Here is a 24,306-nt window from a genome sequence, read left to right as displayed (position 1 = left end):
GAAGCATGTTCTACGTACGTTTCCCCAGTTATCTTCTTCGCTGATCTACTTTAAGTGCTCATATTCTTGGTGTTGGATTTTTGTATTTCCCGGTTTTTGCTTGGTGTGATCCTGAGAGCTTTGTTTCAGTTCAAAGTTTGTTGTTCAGGAACTGTCTGAGGTGGGTCACATTCATGGAGTTGGAGGCAGAAAGAGTTTGCCAGCTGTGCTACCAAGTCAGTTTAGTTCTGTCTCAGTTACCGATATGTGAGGCAGAGGAAGCATATGTCAGGATGCCACATGACTCATGTATTTCTGGGGTTCATCGCCTTGGCATATGTGGCTATATTGCAATCAATGTAGGTATTTTGCCAATATTGAGAATGTAGTAATTACTGATTTCAGTCTGTAAATGCCAGCAGGCCAAAAGTGCCTGTGGGTACACTGAGTGCTATTCTGATTTTCTCTCTTGCTCTTGGCCCCTCTAGGGATGCTGGCAGCCTGAATACACTAACAATTTTGTCTCTTTGCCTTTCAAAAGGGCTCCCAAACGTGTCACAAGAAAAGGTCTGGCCTACCAGAGCCTGGAACATGAAGGACTTTGAAAAATGTAAGTGAAGAATCCAAATCATCCTCCTCTAAGAAGTTATGTCTGCTGCCACCATGTACCCAGACCAGGAGAGAACTGTTTCTTGAGAACTGTTTGAGTTATGCCAGAGGCGGGGGAGGGGGTGATACACGCCATGGGGCTTTCGTGGCCTGGGCCTTATATGAGGGGGCATTTACGTGTACACACCACCAGTCTTTCATAAAGGTTCTGCTAGGTTCTGACAGGTAATTGGTTTGTTTCTGGTGTCTTAAAGATGAGAGTGTTGCCGTATTATTCAGTGAAGTGTAGCTGACAATATCATAGGTACATGATTTATAAGTCGGCCTTGATTCTTGCTGCAACTCATGAGGTATTTTCTATTAGCAATTTTACAAAGGAGTTCTCAAAATAGGAGAGACTGATTTATGGTCATATTGAAAGACCCTACAGACCCCCTCCTCAAAACCCGCAGCTAGCATGCTCCCGGGGGAACGTCCTGTTTGCTTTTAAAAAATTCTCCGGATCAGTAGCCAGCCTGCTCTCGTAAGAATATCCCATGTGCTTGAGAGAGCAGGGTGTCTATGAGATAGGAAGACTGCAAGGCAGGATGTCAATACGATAGGACATCAACAAAGCAGGTTGACTGCAAAACAGGATATCTATAAGATAGGAACAGGATGACTGTTGCCAGACATCCATGATGAGAGAGGAAGCCATGCCCCCCACCTCGTTCCTATAACCACGCTTTTGCTTCTGTAAACTTGCTTTTTGCTCTTCCCTATAAAAAGCCCACCCTCCAGTTGGCAGGTGCGCAAAGTCCTCCAAAAGACTTTGCCGCCCGCAGGTACCTGTGTTTACTCAATAAGCCTCTTGCTAATTGCATCCTGTGGCCTGGTCTCGGAGTGTCTTGGTTCTGGGGTCTTCATCTGGGAAAAAGGTCCTCTCTGAGGGTCTTTCAATATAATAAATCTGTAAAAGGCAGAACTGGGATTTAAATTCATATTCCTTTAAGGTTTATTTTAATCTACTTTAGTGTGTGGTATGTGTATGCTGTGTGTGTGTGGTGCATGCATGTTGAGTATGCTAAATGTGTAGGTCTGTGTGGTTTTATGTCAAGGCCAGAGCAAGATGGCAGTTATTTTCCTCTGTCACTGTCTGCCTTATTCCCTTGCGACTGAACTTTTGCAGCTGGTCTGGCAGGTTGACTGGCTGGCCAGCAAAATCCGAGCATTTTCAATGTCTGTAAGACAATAATTTAGGTCATCTCTGCTCCTCCCACTGCTGGGCTCATATGCATGCCTGACCCTGCCCAGGTTTTTTGTTTGCTTGTTTTTCTTTCTTTTTAAGTGAGTGCTGGGGATTTGGATTCAGGTCTTGATGCCTGCATAACAGGAGCTCCACTGCCTGAGTTCACTTAAGCTTTGTTGTTCTGCTGCATTGCCCCGCCCCTTTCATTTTGTAGACTTTGTGGCTGGTGAATGGAGCATGGGTATTCTGTACCCAGTGCTGTGTTGTAATTGTCAGAGAACGGATTACTGGTGACAGGTTTGGTTTGATGCTCAGTGACTTCCAACATTGTTACCTTTCATTAGTTAGCAGACGGGGTTGTTGCCAAGTAACAGGAAACTCAGGTTATTTTCCAAATTCCAATTCTCTTTAACAAGTTACCTGCTCAACACTCTCATTCATCATGGGAAGAATTAGACTCTTCTTCATTTGTAACCAAATGAAATCCATACTATGCAAGACACAGGAAATATTTGTCAGAGAGAAGATGGAGGACGCAGAGGGAAGGACGCCTACAATTATGTCTTTCTCTCCCCAGTTGTCTTTGCAGAACAGAGTGGTGCTGTCTCTGGATTTAATTTAGCATACTCATTACTGCTAATAGTTATCTGCAAACCACTAGTGACCAATTGAAGAAATGGCTTGTCAGATCTCTAATGGAAACAAGTCATTTTTGAGCTTAGAGTTGTTATAATTTCAGCTGTACATGCGCTGTTACGCTGTGGGATCTGGGGCCTGAACTGAATGGGTTCTGATTGTTTCACATCGTGTATAATTAAAATATGCTCTCCTGTTAAAGGCTTGTTCCTATTTGATCGTAATAGCAATAATAACTGCTGTTTATTAGGCTCTGGCTCTGAGCTTGGCACTTTAAATATGAAGTTCCTCATAATATTAGAGCAACTTTGTGAGATCAACAGTTATTATTCATTGTTGAAGAACGTGGTTTTAAATTTCATTATCAGATGAGGAAATTTAGCAGCATTGTATAATTTTGGCTTCACATCTGCCTTTTGAACCCTAAAGAATCCTGCCTGCCCTATTTAAGATACTTAGGAGATACCGAGGCTTGGGGATGTGGTGTGGCAAAGGTGTTCTCAAAGGACATTACTAAGGACCACAGCTTCTCCACATAGGCTGTCTTTTGGTCTCTTTTTGCTGGCGACTTTGGGCCAGCGGCTTAGCCTCCGTCTACTTCTCTTTCAGATGGGCTGTTAGGAGGATGATGCCTCTGTCATTGAGTACCTCCGTGTGTCAGGTGGCCCTCCTTCTCCTTACTGTCTTATTACTGTCATTTTTCTCAGCTCTGCCTTGTGATTGAAGTTTCTCTTGCTCGACTGTTCTTGATGGCCAAAATCTCATTTTTCTGGAAGGTGACGGAGAGCTTTCTATGCCAATATGTTTTAGAATTTATGTTTTTTCTTTATGACTGTGGTCCTTTGGCTGCTGTTAGGTTTTTATGGCATTAATATTTTTTATTGTAGCATTTTCGAGAGCAAATTTTGCAGCTCAAGTTGAAATGACCACCCTGTTCTCACTGTATCCCTTGCAGGTCTTTATAAGTCACTGAAATTTTTCATTTGGCCTGAGCTACATTTTGTGGTGGCATTCTGGGCTTTCTGGGAGATGCCTCTAGGAAAAGAACTTGGCATCTAAGTGAGATTTAAAGGGACATGCATATGAAAGAGGCAGAATCATTTTGAGTTAGAAGGGAGACTCCTGCTTTTCTTGTTCTAGTCTTGGGTGACAACTGCATGAGCATCAGCAGGTGCATTTATCTAGGGTTTAGTGAGACATTGATCTGCTTGTGCTTCTCTCAGAGTTTATCTGTTCAGTAAACAGTTTCACATAGGCAAACCAGGTTGTCTGTCGGGTTGGGGAATCTGCAGTGGGTCCTGCCCTGGTAAGTTTCCCTGTTCTGATCTTACTGGAAAGATGGATAGGAAGATAGTTTGGTGATGCAGTGAGTGCATAAGCAGAGGGTACTGTGTGATCACCTGTGGATACCAGGGACAGATAGCAGTTGAGTAAGTGACCTGGGCTTGGAGAATACTATGTATATGAAGATTCATATACAGCTTTGAGAGAGCATGTTAATAAAGTCAGGAAACTGTGAGAATGTATTTTCAGAATGAGGCTATCTCAAGGAAATATAGCCTAGAAGTAGGAAGGCAGTCTGTTTCTTGACTGTTACACTGCTGATTTTTTGTGAAGGTGAAAGGAGAGTATGGCCATAGCTGCAGAGCTAGAGGACCTCTGGTCATTTGACAAGCCTCATTTGCAAGCCCAGAGGGCTAGGGACCCACTCAGACTTTGAACCCAGCCCTTCTGGCAGAAGGTCTTCCTGGTGGTTTCATGGTGTTGTACAAACACTGATGTGAAAACCAGGTTTCTTCCTTTATGTACTGAAACTGTTACCTGGTCATGTGCTGTCTGTGGTAACAGATGACACAGTCAGCTTTACACATGGAAGGCCTTAGGCAAGAAGTCAACAAAGAACTTTAGTTCACTGAAAGCCTGACTTTGGCTTCCCAGATGTTGTGTACTAGGGTCTTTGGATCAAACAGGACCTGGTGAAGTCAGCATTTTGTGAAGGTCTGTGATTGTCTCCTGGGACCTGGACTAGACCTATTGTTCCTTAAAAAAACTGAATATTATCCTTCATCAGGCGATGAAAGGAGACAGAGACAGAGACCCACATTGGAGCACTGGACATAAATCTCAAGGTCCCAATCAGGAGAAGAAGGAGAGAGAGCACGAGCAAGGAACTCAGGACTGCAAGGGGTGCACCCACACACTGAGACAATGGGGATGTTCTATTGGGAACTCACCAAGGCCAGCTGGCCTGGGGCAGAAAAAGCCTGGGATAAAACCGGACTCTGAATATAGCCAACAATGAGGACTAATGAGAATTCAAGAACAATGGCAATGGGTTTCTGATCCTACTGCACGTACTGGCTTTGTGGGAGCCTAGGCAGTTTGGATGCTGAACTTACTAGACCTGGATGGAGGTGGGGGTTCCTTAAACTTACCACAGGGCAGGGAACCCTGATTGCTCTTCGGGCTGATGAGGGAGGAGGACCTAATTGGGGGAGGGGGAGGGAAATGGGAGGCGGTGTCGGGGAAGAGACAGAAATCTTTAATAAATAAATAAATTAAAAAAAAGAATAAAAAAGAAAAAAAATGATTATGGCCAGGGGTGGTGGGGCACACCTTTAATCCCAGTACTTGGGAGGCAGAAGCGGGTGGATTTCTGTGAGTTTGTGGCCAACGTGGTCTACAAGAACTAGTTCCATGACTAAAGCTAAAAGCTACAGAGAAGGCCCTAAAGCTACAGAGAAGACCTGTCTCAGAAAACTGAATGAAAAACAAAAAATTATTATGTATGAGTGAGGAGGACCCTACATCTGGTGTGCATAGAATAGTTCACCTCCAGGTTTTGGCAGAGGGTGGCATAAGTAGTTTCCATTTCAGTTGTTTGTCATGAAAGCATCAGAGAGGAACCTGTATTCCACTGAGTGTGTTGGACCATAATTGTCTCTGATAAGACCTTCTGGTTTCTCATTTACAATAGTTACATATGAGACAGTAAAACTATCCTTCTGCATATTGTCTTTTTATATTTGTGTAATTTTTCTTGGGTGGGGGGGGGAATGAATGACTGGAAATGGGAGTTCTGGATGGCCCAAGCTTTAAATCAGAATCATATGCAGCCAACAATAGACCCCAGAGTCGACCTGACTTCCACCGGTGTCTTCTCAAGAATTGGGAGAAACTGGGTGGTGAGGTTGACAGCTGCTTTTCCTCATGTCTCAGCCTGATCTGCTTGAGGTTCCGGAGTCCTTTGGTCAAAACCCTTATTCCTACTTGTTGAAAAGCTTGGCTTCAGCTGACGCAGTTGGTCAGATTTGAGTGGCTAATCTGATTGGCAGGGTTACTATCTTGAAATTTGCTCTGTAATACCTGTGCTGCACTGGTTTGTCACTGGGGAGCATCCCCCTTGTCCTTCACCTCATGTCTGCAGCCTGACAGGTTAAAATCTATGCTGGATTTTAACTTTGGTTTTACGTCTCATTTGTTGACTACCAACTGGTGGTCCCATATGGCTGACTTCCAGATTGTCCTGTGAAAGTGAAGCCAGTGAGGTATTTCAGGGTTGTGTAGCAGATTTTGAGCCTTGGTATAGGAAGAACCTAGCATGATGTCCAAACTGCTGAAGTCTGCCATAAGGTGAGGGTTGCTAACCACTGCCTGAAGTTCTGCATACCAGATTCTATTTTCTGTGGTCCTCTTGATTTCCTTGACCTGGGAATAAAGTTTCTAAGTTCTTGCCATGGTCCTCGAGGCCCAGCCCAATGTGATGATCAGTTCTTTGTTTCTTGGTATTTGGCATGTTCTTGTCTCTGTATCACACAGTGCTCCATCCCACAAACTGCTTTTTACCACCACACCCAGCTTCTTCCCGTCCCAGGCCTGGGACACTGTGTCTCCCTTTCCTTGGTTGTCTGGACCTTCATGTCTAAGTTTTAATTTGAATTTGTTAGAAAGGTTATTCCTAATGCTATGTCCCAGTTCTGTGTTTTGTCTCCTAGCAGTCCCTCAGCACCCTGTCTTTGAATATTTGCTAACATGTATCACTTTTCTGTCTTGTACTCAACATTGAAGCAAATAAAATAGTAGACTTTTAGCAAGCATATGTTGATTGAATGAGTAGCTGCATGACATACTGAACCACTAAGTTTTGATTGCTTCTTCTGTAAAATGGGAAACTTAATATTTATCTAATAAACTTGTGGTGAACACAGTGCGTGGCATTTAGGTCTTCAACAAATGGTTTCTCTATGGTAGTTGTTAATAAAATGAATGGAGATAGCACTGCTAGAGGGAGACAGATTGTAATGAGGATGGGGCATGTAGAACCAGAGTGACAGGAAAAAGAGCAGAAACAAAACCGAGGTGAGGCTAAGAGTGGGAAGAGTTTGAGCAAGGCAGCAGCAGAAGAACCTGCTGGGATCCAGCCAGGCCTAGTGGCATGCAGGATGAGGATTCTCTGTGGACTTACCTGTGTGACATGGGTCTTTACAGTGTCCAGGAGTCAATTTTGGCTTTTCACTGCTAATTGTTGGGCACAGAGATTTGTGCAGTGGCAAGGCCTAGATTGAGCCTTCTGAGTTCCCAGACTCCTGCATGTTCTGTTCTGGCCATGCCCTCCAAACACCTGGCCAGATGGTGGGCTGGGCAGTCTAAATTTCTACAATCTTTGTGAAGGCCATTTGGAAAGAGATTTTGATAGTTATAAAAATAAAATTACTCTTGAGCCCAATAATCCATTTTGGGGAAATTTATCCTAAACAACCAACCCACTGGAAGGAAACAAAAAAGTCCCTGTTCACGAAGCTATTTCTTGCCACATTGTGTATAATTATGAAAAATTGGGAACAAGGGAAATTATATTTTATATTTGCCGTCTCTGACTCTTTGGCCCAAGCTTGTTTTGAGGCTATTTCATAAATGAGGAAGCGGCGGTTACAAAGATGAAATGACTTGCTTGTGAGCCTGGTTTGAGTTTAGACCTTACCTTTCAGATTGTGAAGCCTTTACCACAGCACACTGAAGCCAAGAATTCTCAGTAGAGTATAGCTGATAATTGACTCTCACTGATGTCAACGAAACTTGATACTGTCTGTGTTGGGGGGGACACATGTTTGTGTGTATCAGTGTGTGTTCATGTGTATATGCATATGTAAAGGTCAGAGGTTGTCACTGGATGCCTTTTGCAATTTCATTTAACCTACATTTTGAGACAAAAGTTTCTCTCCAAACTTGGCAGTTAGGGATTTAGCCAGCAAGTGCCAGGAATTCTTCTGTTTTTACCTCCCTAGTGTAGGATTACAGGCTTATATTGCCACCCATGGCTAATTTAATTGGGTACTGGGGGTCAGACTTGGATCTTTATGTTTGCATAACAAGCAAGCTTGGTACTGACTGAGCTATCTGTCCAGTCCTAGTGTAATCTTTTAAAGTGATCATTAGCACACACATAGTGCATAGACACACATTCAGGCAAAATACTTGTATGTATTTAAGATTGTAATCTTAAATAAAGTGATGGATATGTTTAGCTCTATAACAACATGAAACATACCTACAGTGTAATATTACATGAAAGCAGTGGAATCTACAGTCTTACCTGTGCTGTGCTGCTGTAAATGGTATTTGTGAGCAGAGACTGAAAAGCATGGGCAGAGAACTGACTGATGAGGTGGTTATGCTCCATATGTTACTCAGTTATTTTTAAACCAGCTTCTTTTTTACGTTTAATTTTATTAAAATTGTGTATGTGTGTGTGTGTTTAATGATGTGCACGTGTGTGCAGGTGCCCAAAGAGTCCAGAGGTATGAAGTTACTGGCAGTTGTGTGCCGTCTGATGTGGGTGCTGGGCCTCACACACGGGTCTTCTGGAAGAGCAGTACATGCCCTTAACCACTGAGTCATCTCTCCTGCCCTCAGTTTTTTGGTTTTGTTTTGTTTTGGGACAGGATTTTTCTCTGCAGTCACACTGCACTTTCTATGTTGCCCAGGCTAGCCGTTAACTCACCACAATTCCCTAGCTTCAGATGTGTGAGTAGTAGGATTGTTGGCATGAGCTACCATACTTGGCTGGGATCCAGTTTTAAGATCATATTCTGCTACAGTTTTGTTTGTGAATAAGTAGATATTTGCCTAGGAAAGTGTTCTTGATGGTTTGAAGACTCTAGGGAGTGTATTGGCATCAGAAACAAATTCTAAAGCATCTTCTCATTTCACTAACTCATTTGATGCTGTTGGCAGAACATTCTTATACACAATATTGCTCACCAGAGATGAAGTTTGGGAAACAAGAGGGCATACACTTTGTTATGTCTTGGTGAGATACGACAGCTTTTGTACATGCAAAGAGGATACAAAAATTATGTTAACCCAAAGCTGTGCTTGTGGAGGGCTGCAGTGAGAAATGGTTCCTTTAAAAGCTCTGCCCTGTGTACCGATTGCTAAGTGCTCGGCTCTGCCAGGTGCTTAGCTCCTTTAGTTGTCACAGCATCCCTTCAAGGTAATTGATTTTATTCTCATTTTATAGACAAGCCAACCAGTGACTCAAAGATGTCAGATAATCTTCCCAAGGTCACACAACTCATGAGCAGCGGCAAAGTGGGTTCCTATGATCCAAAGCCCTTGGTCTGAAGGAATGACATGGTAGAGTGGGCTTTGGTCTTTGGCAAGTCAGGAAACAGTCAGAGGGAGGTACTTTATGTTTCTGCTGAGGTCGACATCGTTTTTTTTTTGTTGTTGTTGTTGTTGTTGTTTTTTTTATATTTGACTTTTGTATTTTTCTCCTTTGGTTGGAGCTTGCAGCCCGCCAAGACTTTTTTGTTTGTTTGTTTTGTTTTTTGAGACAGCATTTCTCTGTAACTTTGGAGACTGTCTGGGAACTAGGTCTTGTAGACCAGACCTGCTTCGAATTCACAGAGATTCACCTGCCTCTGCCTCCCAAGTACTGGGATTAAAGTCATGCTCCACCACTGCCCGGCCAACCAAGGCTTTGATGGAGAATGGGAGCAGGAGGGAACGAGAGTCTCCCAGAGGCAGATCTTGCAAATAGGATCCTCTCATTTTAGATGACTGCCATTCCCAGCAGTGTGAGCTTCTGAGGGCTGAACTGTGGCAGATGCAGCCCTAGTGTTAGATTACTTTTGAGCACTGTTTCTAAGTCATAGTTGGTGGGTGTTATATTTTGGAGTGTTTATTCCTCTTGCATGATAAGCAGATTTTAGTTCTTCCACATAAAGCCCTCCTACCCCTAAAATTTGTTTCTCATAGAGAGGGAAATTATGCACTAGTAAAACACTGTTGTAGATTGAATTATTTTCTGAAAAACGTGTGTGAGTGTGTGTGTGTCTTGCAAGGTCAGTAGAATCCAGATCATACAGCACTTTGGACATATTTGAATCTAAGAGTGATGGGGAAAACAAACAGAAATAAAAAAACAAAACAAATGAAGCAATGTAGGAGGGTCTTCTGTTTTTTGTTGATTTCATTGGTTAATAAAGAGACTGCCTTGGCCATTTGATAGGCCAGCCCTTAGGTGGATGGAGTAGACAGAACAGAATGCTGGGAGGAAGAGGGAAGTGAGGCAATCACATGCCTTCTCCTCTCTGGGACAGATGCAATGGAGCCTGCTGCCATGTCAGACATGCTGAATCTTTCCCAGTAAGACACCACCTCAATAGAAATGGGTTAATCAAGACGTGAGAGTTAGCTAAGAAGAGGCTAGATATAATGGGCCAGACAGTGTTTAAATGAATACAGGTTGTGTGTTGTTATTTCGGGTGTTAAGCTAGCCGTGCTGGAGTCGGGCGGGATGAAAAGCAGGCCTGCTCGCCTCATTTCTACAGAGAGGTTTATGCAAGAGAGTAGCATGAGCAGATCTGTTTGACTGAAGACGGTGAGGTTGTATTTCCTTGACACAAGCATCCAGCGTGTTCTAGTTCTCTCCTGTGTTTCAACAAGTACACGTGAGATAGACATGTTCCTTCTGAGATATGGTGGGTTGAAAGGTGAGTGGCCAATGTGCCAGCACAGTTGCTAAGATGGGGAGAACAAAGGTTTGTGGAAACACCAGCCAGAGAAAACTTTAGGCAAATGATTCTAGACAGAGAGCTGGCTGGTCACCTGGCCAGAAAGATGATATTTGTGTCGAATTTTACTCATTTTGCCTGTTTGACATTTATTTGACCTCAAGAAGTCACATTTGCTCTTCCCTTATGCTTAAAAAAATCTCTATAAATAGGACAAGTATTGTTTCAAGTGTTGTTAGGACCATTCTAGCTATTGCCATAAATATTTTATTGGTAGCTGAGTAATAGAATAAGCTTTCTCTTTATAGGAAGCATCTGGCCTGGTAGAGTTTTGTTTGAATGAATATTTTACATGTTGTTTTCTTAAAACATTTAAAAGGACCCCAATGCATTGTTCCCTGCGAGCTCTATGGAGACCAATACATGGTGGACCTAGTAAGTGAGACAACAGTGGCCCTGGGACCCCGGACCCCTACTCCCTAAAACCTACATGTGGGAGAAAGGCCAGGGGCTCCCCCTCCCCAGGTGCCGTCGGCATTCCTAGCACCAGCAGGTAGCTGTTCTGCTAGACAGCCATCTACCCCACTCCCAAAGTATCATTCCCTACGAGCTCCATGGAGACCAATTTTTGGTGGACATAAGAGACATAAGGAAGAGATGGGAAAGCCCCAATGCAAGAACTCCTCCAGCATCCTAAAAAGCAACATGGTACCACCAGAACCCTGCAGACACACAACAGGAAGACTTGATCATCCTAACCCAGAAGAAGTAGAAGAAAACGACTTTAAGCGTTATGTAATGAAAATGATGGAGACCCTTAAAGAGGAAGTGAAAAACTCCCTTAAAGAAACAGAGAAGACAAACAAAAAGGTGGAAGAAATTAATAAATCCCTCAAAGAAACCCATGAACACCAAGAAAAAGCAATCAAATAGGTGAAGGAAACAGTTCATGATTTGAAGACGAAATAGAGGTAATAAAGAAAACACAAATCGAGGGAAATGGAAAATCTGGGTAAAGGAACAAGAACTACAGAGACATAACCAACAGAATACAAGAGATAGAAGAAAGAATCTCAGGCGCTGAAGATTCTATTGAGGAAATAAACTCAGTGGTCAAAGAAAACACTAAATCCAACTAATTCTTAACACAAAACATTCAGGAAATCTGGGACACAGTGAAAAGACCAAACCTGAGAATAATATGGGTAGAAGAAGGAGAAGAATTACAGCTCAAAGGCACAGAAAATATATTCAACAAAATTATACAAGAAAACTTTGCCAATCTAAAGAAGGCTATACCTATGAAGGTACAAGAATTTTACAGAACACCAAATAAACTGGATCAAAAAAAAATCCCCTCGCCATAAAATAATAAAACACAAAACATACAGAACAAAGAAAGCATATTAAGAGCCACAAAAGAAAAAGGTCAAGTAAAGCATCAGAGATGAAGAAGGACATTTTATACTCATAACAGGAACAATTGATCAAGACGAAGTCTCAATCCTCAATATCTATGCCCCTAATTCAAGTGCACCCACATATGTAAAAGAAACATTACTGAAACTTGAATCGCATATCAAACCCCACATAATAATAGTAGGAGATTTCAACACTCCTCTCTCAATATTGGACAAGTCAAATAAACAGAAACTTAAAGAGAAATAAGAGAACTAACAGATGTAATGAATCAAATGAACGTAACAGACATCTATAGAACATTCAACCCAAACAAAAAAGAATATACTTTCTTCTCAGCACCTCATGGAACCTTCTCTAAAATTGATCACATTCTTGATAACAAAGCAAACACCCACAGATACAAAAAAAAAAAAGTTATACACTGTATCTTATCAGATCACCATAGAGTAAAGTTAGAATTCAAACTCATGGAAACTGAACAGTCAACTACCTAACCACTCCTGGGTCAAGTAAGAAATAAATAAAGAAATTAAAATCTTCCTTGAATTCAATGAAAATGAAGGCAGAACATATCCAAGCCTATGGGACACTATGAAAACAGTGCTTAGAGGAAAGTTTATAGCACTAAGTGCCCACATAAGGAAAATGGAGAAAGCTCACATCAGTGACCTAACAGCATGCCTGAAAGCTCTAGAAAAAAAAAAGCAGACTCACCCAAAAAGAGAAGACAGGAAATAATCAAGTTGAGGGCTGAAATCAACAAAAGAGAAACACGGAAAACAATCCAAAGAATCAATAAAAAGATTTTTTTAAAGAAAATCAACAAGATTGATAAACCCTTATCCAAACTAATCAAAAGGCAGAGAGAGAACATCCAAATTAACAAAATCAGAGATGAAAAGGGGGACATAACAACAGACACTGAGGAAATTTAGAGAATCATTAGGTCTTACTACAAAAATCTGTATTCCACAAAACTGGAAAATGTAAAAGAAATGGACAATTTTTTAGATAGATACCACCTACCAAAATTATATCAAGACTGGGTGAGCAATTCAAATAGACATATAAGCTGCGAGGAGATAGGAGCTGCCATCAAAAACCTCCCAACAAAAAAGAAGCCCTGGGCTGGATGGTTTTATTGCTGAATTCTGCCAGAACTTTCAAGAAGAGCTAATACCTATACTCCTCAAAGTGTTCCACATAATAGAAACGGAAGGCTCACTGCCAAACTACAGTTACCCTGGACCAAAACTGCACAAAGACTCAAGCAAGAAAGAATTACAGACCAATCTCATGAATGTTAAAAAATGCTGCAAGATCCTGGGCAGCAGTAGGCAAAGGGCCCACAGAGCAGCTAGTCCCAGGCAGAGGCGGCTGCTGGTTCCTGAGCAGTGCCTGGTCCCAGGCATGCTGGTGCCAGTGAGCCCAGGGGTGTGAGCAGGCGGCGGGTAGAAGGCACATGGACAAACAAATTGTGCAGAATAGAATTGGATATTTATTACTTAGAGGGGAGAGGAGGCACGGGAAGAAGGAGAAGAGAAAGGAGAGAGGGTGTGCGTGCACCAAAAGGGAACAGTGGGAATCAAGATAGCAAGAGGAGGGCAGAGGTCATCAGGAGTGGGCGTGGCTTGTCTCTTAAAGTTACAATTAACCATAATAATGAACATGAATCCAAAAATTCTCAAAAAAATTCTGGCAAACCAAATCCAAGAACACATTAAAAAAAATCATCCATTATGATCAAGTAGGCTTCATCCCAGAGATGCAGGGCTGGTTCAACATACGAAAATCAATCAATGTAATCAACCATACAAATAAAATGAAAGAAGAAAAAACCCATATGATCATTTCACTGGATGCAGAAAAAGCATTTGACAAAATTTATCATTCCTTCATGATAAAGATATTGGAGAGATTAGGGATCCAAGGATCATATCTAAATATAATGAAAGTAATATACAGCAAGCCGACAGCTAACATCAAATTAAATGGAGGAAAAACTCAAAAACTAAAATCAGGAATGACACAAGTCTGTCTGTTCTCTCCATATCTCTTCAACATAGTTTTTGAAGTTTTAGCAATAGCAATAAGACAACATAAGGAGATCAAAGGAATTCAAATCACAAAGGAAAAAGTTAAACTTTCGTCATTTGCAGACGATATGATAGTGTATATAAGTGACCCCAAAAACTCTCCCAGAGAACTCCTACAGCTGATAAATACCTTAAGGATACAAGATCAACTCAAAAAAATCAGTAGTCCTCCTATACACAAAGGATAAAGAAGCTGAAAGGGAAATCAGAGAAACATCACTTTTCACAGTAGCCACAAATCACATAAAATATCTTGGAGTAACCCTAACAAGGACATGAAAGACCTAGTTGACAAGAACTTTATGTCTTTGAAGAAAGACATTGAAGAAGATACTGGAAAATGGAAATATCTCCCATGCTCTTGGATGGGAAGGATTAACATAGTAAAAATGGCAATCTTACCAAAGGCAATCTATACATTCAATGCAGTCCCCATCAAAATTCCAACACAATTCTTCACAGACATTAAGAGAATGATAATTTCATATGGAAAAACAAGAAACCCAGGATAGCCAAAACAATCCTGTATAATAAAGGAACTGCTGGAGGCATTACCATCCCTGACTTCAAGCTCTATAAAAGAGCTACATTAATGAAAATATCTTGGTATTGGCAGAAAATCAAAGACGTTGACCAGTGGAATCTAATTGAAGACCTGGATATTAATTCACACACCTATGAACACCTGATTTTTGACAAAGAAGCAAAAAAGATAAAATGGAAAAGAGAAAGCATCTTCAACAAATGGTGCTGGCATAACTGGAGGTCAACTTGTAGAAGAATGAAAATAGATCCATATCTATCACCATGCACAAAATTCAAGTCCAAATGGATTAAAGACCTCAATATAAATCCTACCACACTGAACCTGATAGAGGAGAAAGTGGGAAGTAACCTTCAATGCATGGGCACAGGAGACCACTTCCTAAATATAACCCCAGTAGCACAGATAATAAGAGCAACAATAAATAAATGGGACCTCCTAAAACTGAGAAGCTTCTGTAAAGCAAAAGACACAGTCAATAAGGCAAAAAGGCAGCCTACTGATTGGGTAAAAATCTTTACCAACCCCACATCAGACAAAGGACTGATCTCCAAAATATATACAGAACTCAAGAAATTAGACATTAAAATTATAAATAACCCAATTAAAAAGTGGTGTAATGAACTAAACTGAAAATTCTCATCAGAAGAATTTCAAATGGCCAAAAGATACTTAAGGACATGTTCTTTGTCCTTAGTTATCAGGAAGATTCAAATCAAAACAACCTTGAGATACCATCTTACACCTGTCAGAATGACTAAGACCAAAAACACTAATGACAGCTCATGCTAGAGAGGTTGTGGAGCAAGGGGTACACTCATCCATTGCTGGTGGTAATGCAAACTTGTGCAACCACTATGGAAATCAGTGTGGCGGTTTCTCAGAAAACTGGATATCAACCTACCTCAGGATCCAGCAGTTCCACTCTTGGGAATATATCCAAAAGATGCTCAATCATACTACAAAGACATTTGTTCAACTATGTTCATAGCAGCATTTTTTTTTTGTAATGGACAGAACTTGGAAACAACCTAGATGCCCCTCAACTGAAGAATGGATAAAGTGTGGCACATCTACACATTAGAGTACTACTCAGCAGTAAAAAATAATGACATCTTGAATTTTGCATGCAAATGGTTGGAATTAGAAAACATCCTGAGTGAGGTGACCCAGTGCCAAAAAAACGAATATGGTATGTACTCACTCATAAGTGGATACTAGTCATAAACAAAGGGCAATGAGCCTATGGCTTAGGATCCTAGAGAATCTAAGTAATAAGGTGAACCCAAAGAAAAACATATGTAGACCCACCTGGAAATTAGAATCAGACAAAAATTTGGGAGCTGGGGGTTGGGGGGGGAGAAGGGGTGTGGAGGAGAACTTGAGGGAATGGGATGGTCAAGATGGAGGAAGTACAGATATGAGAGCAAGGAAAGAGATATATTGATCGAGGGAGCCATTATGGAGTTAGCAAGAAACCTGGCTCTAGAAAAATGCCCAAGAACCCACAGGGATGAACCCAGCTGAGACCCTATGCAATAGAGGAGAGGGTGTCTGAACTGACTTTATCCTATAGTCAGACTTAATATCTTAAATATCACCATAGAACCTTTGTCCAACAACAGACAGGGACAGAGGCAATGACCCACACTGGACTGATCACGCAAGATCCAATTGAAGAGTGGAGGGAGTGAGAGTATGAGCAAGGAATTCAAGACCATGAAGGGGTCATCCACTGAGACAGTTTGATTGAGCTAATGGTAGCATTTTTGGGGCACTGGGTCATCTCACTCAGTCAACTCCAACTGGACTGGGAGTGAACAAGCATGGGAACAACCAAGGCCCTCTGAAGGGGGCTGACAACTGCTGCAGACTGAGGGGCCACTGATAGTGACACTGGGATGTGTCTCTACCGCATGTACCGGCTTCGTGGGATCCTATTCTCTTTGGATGTAAACCTTGCTCAGACTAGATGTAGTAGGGAGGGCCTTGGAGTTTCCACAGAGCAGGCATGGCATCTCCCTTAGGGTTGGAACGGTAGGGGGAGAATCTGTGGAGGGAGAGAGAGGGGACTGGGAGGAGGGAAGGGAGTGAGAATTTGGATTGGAATTTTTTTAAGTAATAAAAAAAGGGAAAAACATTTAAAAGGGGCTTTAATGAACCTTCCAGTTGTTTCTTGTGCTTTTCTATTAATCACAAAATTGAACCCTTAAGTATTATTAACAAGAGGACAAGGGTAGAAAGCTTGAAAAGTATATTACACCTAGAATATGCCCGTCATTTATCCGGTCCTAAAACTGTGTTTGTTAAGAAGAATAGTGCAGATGGGATATGGAGAGGATGGGTCAGTGGTTAAGAACCTTTGCTTTGGATCCTATCACCTAGGAGTCTTGCACATGCCTGAAACCCAGGCTTCAAGGTCAGCAGAGACAGGACCATTAGTGGGGCTTTCTGGCTTCATTCTATATGAGTCCAGGTTCAGGAAGAGACATAGTTTCAAAGGAATAGGCAGAGAGTGGTAGAAATGGTTATCTGATGTCTTCCTCGGGTCTCCATGTGCATGTATACATATGTTCATACACTCACACAGACACTGCACACATAAATAAATCTTTAAAAACAGAATAGTATGTGACATTAACTATTTTAAAATTGTCAAAAAAAAGGGGGATTTGATGAGTATGTATATGTGAAGATGTGCTAGAGTCCAAGTCTGGCTCTTCTGTTTTAACCATGTTTCAGTTGCATTATGTCAATTATCTTTATTTGTTGTTGTTGTTGTTAGATAACATTTTTCTGACTGGTCTGGAACTCACTGTGTATACTAGGTCTATCTTATTCAACTTCATTGAAATATAAATTTATATAAAGTAAATTTTACCAGTTTTAAGTATTGGATGTAGCCGGGCGGTGGTGGCGCACGCCTTTAATCCCAGCACTCGGGAGGCAGAGGCAGGCGGATCTCTGTGAGTTCGAGACCAGCCTGGTCTACAAGAGCTAGTTCCAGGACAGGCTCCAAAACCACATAGAAACCCTGCCTCGAACAACCAAAAAAAAAAAAAAAGTATTGGATGTATTTTAACTTGTGTGTTCCTGTAACTGATAGTAACTAAGATATCTATGATTGTATTTTTTTCTGTTTGTGTGTGTATGTGTGTGTAAGTGTACAGTTCTAGGCTTTTGTAACCGTCACCGCAGTCAGCATTTACAGCAATTCCATAGTAACAAAATTTCCTTGTGTTGCCTCTTTGTGGTCAAACCCTCTCTCTGCCATCAACCTCTGACAACTAGTGTTGTGTTTTCTCCGTTCCTATCATTTTCCGTTTCCTAGAATATCATACATGGAAGCATGTGTTAATGTAATGTTTGGGACAGGCTTTTTTTCTGGTGGCATGTCATTGTAATCCATTCATGGTCTGCGTTTTGTAGCTGTGACTGCTGTTTCTAAGTATTGGTGACTGTTTGTCCATTAGGGTTTGGAAGGGCTGGTGACTTCTTCCCAGCTTCCGATGCTTAGAAATCAATTGCAGTAACTCTCTGTGTTGAGGTTTCTGTGTGAGCATAGATTTCATTGGTTAGAGTGAGTAGGAGTGAAATTGCAATCTTTGATAAGTATAGTAAGTGTAGGTTTTGGTCAGACACTGCCCAACTCTTAATTGGTGTGGCCATTCCCTTTTTCATCCCAGAGAGAGAGAGAGAATTCTGCTTTCTTCTCATTTTCTTCTGCATTTGCTGTTGTCAATTAAAATATAGTTTTAGCTGTTACAATAGATGTGTTTCTCATTATAGTTTTATATTTCCCTAAAAGCTAAAGATGTTGAAATGATTTTTTTGTGTGCCTATTTACCATCTGCATATCTTCTGCTGTGTACCTTCTGCTCAAGTCTTTTGCCTTTTTTTTCTCCAAGAATAATTGGGTTTTTAGTTGTTTTCTTACAGTTATATTTGGAGAGCTATTGCGTATTCTGGATATAATTCCTCTGTAGATATGTGATATGCAAATATTTTCTCCCAGAGTGCAGCTGTCTTTTCATTCTCTTAACACTCTTTTTCAGAGCAAGTATTAAATTTTAATGAAGCCCAATGTATTGATTTTTTTTCTGTTATAGATCATGCCTTCAGTGTTATATCTAAAGAACTGTCTGCCTTGTTCTAGAGTCCAAAAATATAGTTTTATATATCTTTTTCTTAAAAAAATTATATTTTATGTGTTACATTCAGATCTGCTAGTTCATTTAAATCAACTTTTATTTAAAATGTAATTTAGGTCAAAGTTAGTTGTTCATAAAAGGATATCCAATTCCAACCATTTGTTGAAAGAATTTCCTTTCTCCCTTTCATTCATTAATCTGTTTGTTTGTTTGTTTGTTTGTTATCGCATGTGCATGGACAGTATGCAGCTCAGTGCATGTTAGGTGGTCAGAGGACAACTTGACGGCTTTTGCCTACTACTGTGTAGGTTCTAAGATCAAACAGGTTCCCAGCCTTGGAGGCAGACACCCTAAGCTCCTGAAGCAGCTCCCAACTTGCTTTTTCCTTTGATTGCTATCACTCATTATAACAGAACTCACCTGACCACATTTGGAAGCGTTCATTTGAATTTCCAACCTTCACGTTACATTCTCCTCTTTCAAGGTGGCTTCAATTCCTCTGGCTCTTCACTATTTCAAGTAAACTTTATAATCAGCTTGCTTGTGTTTACAAAAATCCTGCTAGTATTTTAATAGAATTTGTGTTAAATCTTTAAGTAAATTTCAAGAGAATTGATACTTTGTTAAGTAGAGTCTTCTAATCTGGGAATTTCACTTCCAAGAAAGTCACCTCCATTGGTTGTGGAGGTGTCACCAATGCTTTGTATTTTTAAGTACACAGTTATGTGTCTTATTAATACTGAAGGCTTTCATTTTTGGATTTATTGGAGCTGCTTCTTAAAAGGATCAATTTATGGTCATTTTTGCCATTCTTTTGAAATACAGTGGATATTTGCATGCTGACCTTGCCAAAGTTACTTTTATGTGCTAGAAATGTTTTGTGGATTCTTTCAGCTCTCTTTTCTATCTAATGTGAGTACCTTAAATTTCACATATCATGAGTGTGTGTGCACAGTTGTGCACTTTATTGCACTGCTCAGGGCTTTAAATGTAGTGTTGAAGAGCAATTCTGAGAGTAGATAGTCTTTCTTTATTCCTGAAGTTAGGGTAATAGTCCAGGCTGTCCAACCTTACCAAACTGTGCATGGGGAGGATAGGCATGCTAGCTAGCCATCGGGTCAGGCACAAGCCATGCTCTTAGAACACACTCTGTCAGCGCCCATACCTGCTCTGCTCTGTGGGAGCTGGTGGAGGAGCCCAAGGCTTGCGGGGTGTTCCTGACAGAGGCACACATGGAGATATTATGCCCCACCACTCTGGGTCTTATCTGTTATGCAAAGGGACAGTTGTTTTAGAGAGAAATTCTGCCTCATGGGCAGGCTTGCCTTCCGGTCTGACAGCGAAGGAGAAGTACAGGCTTCTTTCAGTGTGTATTTGGTTCTCCAGTCCTCCCGTCACAGTGGGCACCTTGGCCCTCTCTTGACAGTATGGGATCTGACAGTCACAGCTCTCCTTTCTCATCTTCTGGATGTGTCTCTAAGGACAGGCACAGGTTCACCCTGCTGGCTGCGTTATTCTCAGGGTCTGTCATGTTGACTTCAGCTACACCCGTCACTAGCACTCAGGTGTGTGTGAAGTGAATACACGAGTATCCACAGTGAAGGGGCCTGTGTCCTTCAGTGTGGGCTGCACTCTTGACTCTGCGTGCTCCTCTCCCCAGAGCCACTAGGCAGGAAGGAGGGAGACATATCCTTTGGATTATAAATTTTATAAAAGTGTTATTATTTTAAAAATACAAATGTGGTAGAAGAAAATGTAAAATCCGCATGCATTATTAAAAAAAAAAGTGAGAATTCAGAGAAATCTTGATTTGCTATCACTCCTTTGCATGCCGTATGCTAGTCTCCAGGACATGACTGCTTTGTGCATGCTCTCTCGACTGCATTTGGGGCAAAGTGAGAAGCCTACCATGTCTCTGTTGCCTCCCACTGACTGCCACCTGCCATAAATTTTGTCTTTGTGTTCTCCTGTGAGTCAGTTGTGAGCCCAGGGCCATGTGCGACTTCCTTTGTTCTAGTCCCTTAAGGGAAAAAAGGTTAATGACTCTGTGATATCCCTTAGAGATGGCTTCCCACCTAAGCTGGGGCCTTTTGTGAGTGTCCTGAAATCTCACACTGAAATGTGACAGGTTATACTGAGGTCTCCCATTTATCCATTCACAAGTCTTATTTTATTTTCATTAAGTCTGTAGCACGCTCCTAGTGCAACAACCACATGCGTGATTGTAAACAGCTAGGAGTAATTGCCTTTGAATGGGAAAAGCAGACTGTAAATTTGCTTGGTGGAGGGCAAACAATTTTTACGTCAGCCCCACTAAAGTGACATTTGTGCCTAGGTGATTGAATGCTCTGGCTGTTAGACACTGGGACATTTACATCATTGTTCCAAGTCCTATGGAATCCAGGGCTTTCTCTTGAGACCCGCAGTCCTTAATAATTCCCTTTTTCTGTGCTTCAGGGCTAATGAGGCTTTTGAGTGTAACATCTGCAATTGCAAGTGTGGCATAGTTAGTCCAGGCCAGAGTAGTTTGGCCACCATCAGCGCTTGCTATTCCTGCACCTTACACTGTGTCTTTTCTTACCTTTTCGCTCTGGAAGAACATTGAACTCAAGGTGGAAGTGGAAAGTCTGAAGCAGAAGCTCCAGGAGAGAGATCAGTTGCTCATCAGTGCCTCGTGAGTACCTGTCAACGAAGAGCTTGGCCATCGGGTCCCACGGGTGGGTGTTGGGCTGGGCAGTGAAGCACAACCAGCTGCTTCTCTAAGCCACTTGTTTTCTGACTGGCTTCTGAGGCTCCTTGGAGCTTGTAGTTTTTATTAAATTGTTTGTCAACTGTTTTTAAAGTATTGTAGTTATAGGAAGATGTACAGGACTTAAGGGCAAAGTGTGATGGATTTATATGAAGCAGAACACTATGTGCGACCCCCATCTGAGCCAGAAAGGAAGCATCATCAAGCTTCCAGAAAGCCCCCTTGCCTTCATGTCCTCACAGCCTCTCCCTTTTCCCAGGACACGCACTGCTCTCAACACAATTACTTTGTTCTGCCTATTTTTGAACTTTATATAAATGGAATCATACAGTAGGTCCTCTTTTGGGTCTAGCTTCCTTCCCTAGCCGTGTTTGTGAGAGTCAAGCCACTTGTGTTGTGTTTTGGGAGCTCATTTGTTCTCACTGATGAAAATGCCTAGGAGTAGAGGGGGTTCTACTGGGTAAGGATCAGAGGGCGGGTTTCAGCTAGTAACTTGTTTTAAGGCTGTTTTGTATCCTAGGGACTCCTGTAGTATGTTGTTTAAAGGAAATTGTTGGGTTTTAATGCTTAGAAGGAAAAAACCTACTATACCTATTAATAAGTTAATTTATTTAAATCTTTATTGAGTGTCTACTTGTAGACCGAGTGGCACCACAGAATTACTAGCACCATACACTGAAGCTTTCCAGGGACACCACTCACACCCCAACCCCATAGCTGTAGGCTCCCCTGAGGCACACTATGAGCAACTGGGGTATTCTGGAGGTGTTCTGGAGGCTTGTGTGACAAGTGGACACCCCAGAATGTGCCCAGAGTTTGCCCCAGAATTGTAGCAAGTTGGCTCTGCTGCAGCTCCTGAACCCACTCTGGCTTGATGTGAAGTAAACATGTTTGTGTGCTGGTCTTCCATTGTTCTGTGTATCAGTTACAATAAGGGGGCATTAAAAACAAAAGCAGTCATATTGTTGGGAGTAAATTTTATCTCTGTAACTTTAAAACACATACAAAAAGTAATTCCATTAGCAGAGGCAAATTGCACCATACTGCTGAGTATAAATTTTATTGCTACAGTAACTGTAAAATACAAAGATGATAAATGAAACGTTGGAACATTTATCATTGTGAGTTTATTTTATTGGTATAACTAAAACACAAACAAAGTGAATAAAGCTAGTAGTTGTTCAAAATTGTACGGCCTCTTGACAGCATATGTGATTTAGGCAGTGAAATGGCAAGATTAGATCTGGGCTGATGGAAGGGAGTCCAGAGTGCAGCAGAGGGAAGGGGCCATACAGGGCGCTATACAGCCCCATGGCTAAAACATCCTGAGCACCCAGGTAGAAAGAATTCAGAACCAGAACCATCTGTGTAGGAGCTGGAGGGGTGCTAAGTGTTCTGAGTGTTTGTTGTGGAAGTATAGGGACCTGAGTTTGGATTCCCAGCGCCCATATCAAATGTGGGAAAGATGTTTGTAACCTGGAGTGTGGTGGCAGGGGAGATGATGATGATGTTTAAGGAGTTACAGGGTCAGTGATACACCTGTTTAAAAAAAAATAAGGATGAGAGCAATAGAAGACAGTGACACCCTTTGTCCTCATACACATGTGTGTGAGCCACACATTCAGACATGCAGAAAAGGTAAAAATCTTTGTCTACAGCTTGGGAAAGAGAGGAGGCAGTCCACAGTTGTTCTTGTCTGTGATGCCCCTTGAGGAGTGATGGAAATTACTGTGAGTCACTGTGAACTGGAGACAGCCCTGGTCCCAGAAGTGAGCTGAGTGAGTGGGGGCTGAGGACACTTAGGGCAGTGATCAGGAAGGGAGCATGTTGGCCTAGGTTCTGGCAGGGGCTGATCTGTTCTGAGCTCAGACTCCAGCTGAGGGGTGGCAGGAGGCCTCTCAGCAGCACAGCAGGGTTGGTGCTGCCCTGGCCTCACAGGAGAGGCCTCCCAGCAGGGTGGGAGGGGGAACCTGCAGAGTACTGAGGCAGGCCTGCAGAGGACCCCTTGTGGTAGCCCATTAGTTCCAAGAGGTAATCATCTCATTTCTCACATGAGGAGACTGAGGTGTAACAACTTATTAACTGAGGCTAGAAATTTTACCCAGAGCCACACTGGGGTTGGGATAGAGTGAGAATTTAGAAGCAAATCTGTCCAGCCTGAGCCAGTGTTCCTCCTTTCAGTTATTCACACTGGATTCTATTATTGTGATATTGTGGTGGCTTTCTGAAGCCTTGCTGAAAGGAAAACTCTTCAATAAGGGCTCTGTTTACAGGTGATTTCTGTGGGAGCTTGGACAGCCAGGAGAGCCCTTTGGGTGCCCTGTTCTGGTGAATGATTCACATGGTCCAGTGTGTGAGCACCTGGTTACAGGGCTTTGGGTTAGGGAAATTAATATACTCCTGGAGTCAAGTGAGGTACTGAGTGGCAAGGAGTTTTGTTTAATTCTTCTGCTGTTGCTTTTCTGAGAAGCCAGCTTTAGGTGGAGCCATTTCCTCAGTTTTCCTTCTGGAGACTGCAGCCACTGAGGATGCAGTGAGGACTGAAGTCTCACAGCTGCAGCCAGCACCTCTCTTCCTGCATCACTGCTCATGGCCCTGTGTCTGGTTGAGTGTCTCCCACAGAGAGAACATTCTAAGGCCACAGCCCAGTGCCCTGGGCATTTAATATCACAATACCAGGTGCAGGGTGCTTGCACCCAAGTCCCTCTTCTCACCCTAAGTCGTAGTGTGTGCTGGATCCATTTTGGTGTACTTAAAACGTTTGCCCTCAGGCTGGTGCAAGGTGGAGCATGCAAATGCTAACTAACCTCACAGATCTGCTTGTTGCATGCTGCTTCTTTGCCCATTGGTTCCTGTACCACCTTCTATACCTCT

At 42.0% G+C, this 24,306-nt stretch overlaps 1 protein-coding gene across 1 annotated transcript in view; it reads left to right on the top strand.

Moving 5' to 3' along the window:
* The window catches only part of LOC142834255 (CDK5 regulatory subunit-associated protein 2-like), a 75,132-nt gene that overhangs the window by 6,997 nt on the left and 43,829 nt on the right, over positions 1-24,306 (top strand). The window contains exon 3 of the mRNA XM_075946541.1: positions 21,281-21,357. Within this exon, the coding sequence (XP_075802656.1) occupies positions 21,281-21,357 (77 nt within the window). The remainder of the gene's footprint in view (positions 1-21,280; positions 21,358-24,306) is intronic.

The sequence above is a fragment of the Microtus pennsylvanicus genome, chromosome 13 (genome assembly GCF_037038515.1).
Source record: "Microtus pennsylvanicus isolate mMicPen1 chromosome 13, mMicPen1.hap1, whole genome shotgun sequence".
In the NCBI taxonomy this organism is placed as follows: domain Eukaryota; kingdom Metazoa; phylum Chordata; class Mammalia; order Rodentia; family Cricetidae; genus Microtus; species Microtus pennsylvanicus.
This window is presented reverse-complemented; position numbering and strand designations above follow the sequence as displayed.